This window comes from Engraulis encrasicolus, chromosome 16 (assembly GCF_034702125.1).
Source record: "Engraulis encrasicolus isolate BLACKSEA-1 chromosome 16, IST_EnEncr_1.0, whole genome shotgun sequence".
Classification (NCBI taxonomy): domain Eukaryota; kingdom Metazoa; phylum Chordata; class Actinopteri; order Clupeiformes; family Engraulidae; genus Engraulis; species Engraulis encrasicolus.
The window spans coordinates 51,339,775-51,344,774 of NC_085872.1; the positions used below are offsets into that span (position 1 = coordinate 51,339,775).

Consider the following 5,000-nt stretch of genomic DNA (forward strand, 5'->3'; position numbering starts at 1 on the left):
TGGGTGCCCTCACAATATGCTTCGTTGGCTATCGCAGGGGTGCCCTATTTATTTATATAATATATTATATTTTAATACTATAAATGTTTATATTATGAATATTTTAGGTCTGCTGACCATGGCCTGCCCCAAGACACAAAATACAACAACCAGACTTTGAAAATTACAACAACAATGGACATTATATTGTTGAGTATCTCATGGATCCTCTCGGGGTCTAAATGACCCAAGAGGTGTTTTGATTATAAATCCCACATAGATGGTCCAAATCTCACAAAAATAATTCAAAACATGCACAACACATGTATTGACAAACTCCTAGAAGGACAGAAATAGTGTATGAAAATAGTGTATGAAAATATGTGCCCGGGGTCATAAATGACCTCAGTCGGTCGCTTTAGGGTTAAGTCTGTGGTGGGGGAGGTGCACTAATTGTGGGCAATCAACTAGTCAACAGGTGGAATGTTTGTCTAACAAAAGGCTTCACTGTGTCAGTATCACTATGCCCTGAAGAAGGCTCAACTGCCGCTACGCGTGGGCCATTTTAAAAGTCCTTAATGGACATGTCATAATAATAAAGACATTTTAACTATACTTTTTGGAGTGCCTTGGTGAAGAAAAGTTTTTTCTCTTTTCAAGCAACTTTTTTGACATTGAACCTTGAACCAAAGAGCACCCACAAGAATACTTTTTTCATCTTCCTAAAGGGACTGAGCACGCCTCTGACTTCCAAACAGAGTCAATAAAGGACTTGTTAAATCTCTCTCTCTCTCTCTCTGTGTTTTATCATCTCTCTGCATTATCTTATCAAGAGTGAGACGTCTTAATCTCTATTGACTCTATTGAACAAAATAATGAATTTTGCCTTCATATCTCTTTCAAATAAATCTGCCTCTCTCACTCTCTTTATCCCTCTCTCTCTCGCTCTCTATCCCTCTCTCTCTATCCCTCTCCCCCCCTCTCTCTCTCTCTATCCCTCTCCCTCTTTCTCTCTATCCCTCTCCCTCTTTCTCTCTATCCCTCTCCCTCTCTCTGTCTATCCCTCTCCCTCTCTCTCCCTCTCTCTATCCCTCTCTCTCTCTATCCCTCCCTCTCTCTCTCTATCCCTCTCTCTACCCCCCCTCTCTCTCTTCTCCCGCCTATCGCTCTCTCCATCCCTCTCTCTCTCCTCCCTCCTCTATCTCTCTATCCCTCTCTCTCTCTCTCTCTATCCCTCTCCCTCTCTCTGTTTATCCCTCTCCCTCTCTCTCCCTCTCTCTATCCCTCTCTCTCTCTCTCCCTCTCTCTATCCCTCTCTCTCTCTATCCCTCTCTCTCTCTATCACTCCCTCTCTCTCTCTCCCTCTCTCTATCCCTCTCTCTCTCTCTCCCTCTCTCTATCCCTCTCTCTCTCTCTCCCTCTCTCTATCCCTCTCTCTCTCTATCCCTCCCTCTCTCTCTCTCTCCCTCTCTCTATCCCTCTCTCTCTCTCTCCCTCTCTCTATCCCTCTCTCTCTCTATCCCTCTCTCTCTCTCTCCCTCTCTCTATCCCTCTCTCTCTCTATCCCTCTCTCTATCCCCCTCTCTCTCTATCCCTCTCTCTCTATCCCTCTCTCAGGGATTTGGCAACAGATAAAGGCTTAGAGCTGGCGGAGATATTGGCCCGACGGGCAAAGATTCACATGGACGACTTCCTGGACTTGTCGTAAGTAGCCATGCTTTATATGTTTGTAGTTCAATAGCAGGGTTTTATAATGGGTTTCAATGGGAGAAAAGACTACAATCAAAAATTCAATAGCCACGCCGCTTCAGTAGTCCATTTAAAGGTAGCTTTCCAGTGTTCATGCAGCTCATTATTTTTTAAACTTTAAAAGGTAATTTTTTTGTCTTTTTGATTTTATTTATGATAGTACAGTGAAGATGGTGACAGGAAGTGAGTGGGGAGAGAGAGAGATGGGGAAGGGTTGGCAAAGGACCCGGGCCGGGAATCGAACCCGGGTCGGCCGCATAGTAGACGAGTGCCCCACCGTTAGGCCACGGCAGGGCCCATGCTGCTCATCCTCTAATGTTAGCTCTTTTCATGAACGCTCACCATCGCCATCGAACTCTAAGCATTCATTATGACTGTATATAAAGCAGGGCTCCCCAAACTAAAGCCCCCTGCACATTACATGCGGTAATACGAATCCAGTTTGACCGTTAACCATTCATTGTTTATGGAGAACCGCATTCTTAATGCGGTTGGGGTCCGGACAGTCCGGTGCGGAAGAAAGTCCGCATCCGAGAGCCTCCGCATACGTTCAAATATTTCAACTCGTCCGGATAATACCGTTCCTGACCGTGCGGTAAAGAGAGCTGTTGCTATGGTGATGATAAACACTTTAGGATTTCCCGCGGATCTTCTCAAAAATTAATAGATAAATCAAAATTACGCCGTTTTCAGCTGTTAAAAACGGCGATAATGTTCAAACTTTATCATCATATAATCCACATTAGATAGGTGGATAAGAAAACAAGCAGTTATGATTTGATACGAAATTACGAAAACCAAATTCATCACCAAACACAGCAATACTTTTCACACATGATCTTTATCAGTAACACACTACAAAAAAGTGAAACGAAGCGTTTTTAGTGTTCAAATAAAGAAGTTTGGTGGCATTTTCTGCTCCGTCCGCCATGTTTCAAACCAGCCACTACTAGACCTTGCTTGCGGGAGTTTTTCTGAGGTAATACGGTGCCCACTAGGTGGCGACCACTTCGGTGATGCGGTGACCGTATTGCCCAGTGTGCAGCAGGCTTAAGGCCCGGGGGCCGGATGCGGCCCGCCAAGCCCCTTTGACCGGCCCTCCACCTCTCTGCACCTCACCATTTGAACTGGCCCAAATATTTTTATAAAGTGAATATATTTTCTGTCATTTTTTAAGTTCTGAAGACATTGCATACTTTGTGTTTTTTATTTTTTGACCATTTATAATATTCTGCAAATAAATCCCCTAAACGAGAATATTTTCAATTGAAATTCTGAGGAAATCTTGTCAATAGTTTATAGAATGAAACAATTGTGTTAATTGTACTGAAACACGTGCCTCTAAGTAGTAGTTTTGTAGCCTCGTAGCCACCACACGGTGTGTGTATAGCTCTGGAGCCCCCTAGTGGAGCGGAGCTACACACACTTCCAGCTGGTGCACTACTGTTAACATGCTCTTCTCAAGTAAGAAAATAAACGCTTCAATTTATTGCTTCAATATCGGACTCACAACCAACAAATTCCTTCGAAAACATTTTCTGTTAATCTCTAAAGAGTCAATATAGTCTGTGACTCCTCAATGTGAGCTGCCGTTGATATTGAACCTAGCGGTGAGAACCAGGCTATCCTAGCGATGAGCTATCCTAGCGGTGAGCTATCCTAGCGGTGATAACCAGACTATCCTAGCGGTGATAACCAGGCTATCCTAGCGGTGAGCTATCCTAGCGGTGAGCTATCCTAGCGGTGATAACCAGGCTATCCTAGCGGTGAGCTATCCTAGCGGTGAGCTATCCTAGCGGTGAGCTATCCTAGCGATGAGGTCGTCTCTCAATTTGTTCAGCTGCTGTATGTCTTTATATGGTCCTATCTCAACTGCTTGCTCTGCCTGTGTGTGTGTGTGTGTGTGTGTGTGTGTGTGTGTGTGTGTGTGTGTGTGTGTGTGTGTGTGTGTGTGTGTGTGTGTGTGTGTGTGTGTGTGTGTGTGTGTGTGTGTGTGTGTGTTCTTTGTGTGTGTGTGTGTGTGTGTGTGTGTGTGTGTGTGTGTGTGTGTGTGTGTGTGTGTATGTTCTTTGTGTGTGTGTGTGTGTGTGTGTGTGTGTGTGTGTGTGTGTGTGTGTGTGTGTGTGTGTGTGTGTGTGTGTGTGTGTGTGTGTGTGTGTTTAGGGTCAAGGGATCTGCCATCATTTTCCAAATTCGAACCCTGAATTCCCAAAATGTCACCACCGCTGACGTGGTCAACATCGCAGGTGACACACACACACACACACACACACACACACACACACACACACACACACACACACACACACACACACACACGCACACACACAAAACTTACTACATACGTCATTGGTTTTCCCTGTCAACCAAATCAGCTTTCTGTTGTCTGTCCAGTTGAAGTTTGCATGAAGCAATTATGAACAGACAGCGCCAAGGAGGGAAATGCATTCAGTTCATTACATTTACAGTTCATTAAAATTGTGTTGTGAGCGTGTGTGGCAGTCATCCTAAAGCATTCTCAAAGGGTTAGGTTGACTACCGCAGTCATCATTCCCAATAGGGCCTATATTATGGGTGGATATTAACAGCTGCGCCATTTAATATTGTGGCAAACAATTATGTGATGAAAGTCATGCTGCAAATCATCAAAATGTTCATAACAACAATGAATGAACAATGTCATCAAGGCTATAGCGATGGGATCCAATAATTTATAAATTACAGTAGGGCCTATAGCCTATAGCATGACCAATCACATTACAGTAAGGCCTATAGCCTATAGCATGACCAATCACATTACAGTAAGGCCTATAGCCTATAGCATGACCAATCACATTACAGTAAGGCCTATAGCCTATAGCATGACCAATCACATGTTGCCAATCCCACAATGACAGGTGAATTAATAGCCTACCAAAGCTAACCAGGTGACATACTCCCTAATAAAAGAGACACAGGCCTATGATTTGGTTAACATTGAAGGTTCACTTCTCTGAACACAATGGTATGTAGACCTAGTAGCCTATGTGGGGCTGCATGGATTACACCACACCATGTCACAAATATTAGAACAAATTCAGCTTCCTTGGCGGAGGTCTGCAATTTCCGAGTGCATTTCTAGTTGAGAATTTGACAGTGATTTGACAGTACAAACAGAGGTCAGTTTTCTGCTGACATGCAAGTGACACAGTGTGTTGAACATGCTTAACAATAGCGACACTGCAATCAGCAGGTGTAAAGTCCCTGTCGCCAGGGAGGGGGACGAGCAGTTC

General features: G+C 44.1%; 1 protein-coding gene across 1 annotated transcript in view; it reads left to right on the plus strand.

Annotated features, from left to right (window-relative positions):
• LOC134466155 (receptor-type tyrosine-protein phosphatase N2-like) overlaps positions 1–5,000 on the plus strand; it is a 69,020-nt gene that overhangs the window by 32,638 nt on the left and 31,382 nt on the right. Inside the window, exons 14-15 of the mRNA XM_063220051.1 lie at positions 1,597–1,683; positions 3,892–3,974. Of these exons, the coding sequence (XP_063076121.1) occupies positions 1,597–1,683; positions 3,892–3,974 (170 nt within the window). The remainder of the gene's footprint in view (positions 1–1,596; positions 1,684–3,891; positions 3,975–5,000) is intronic.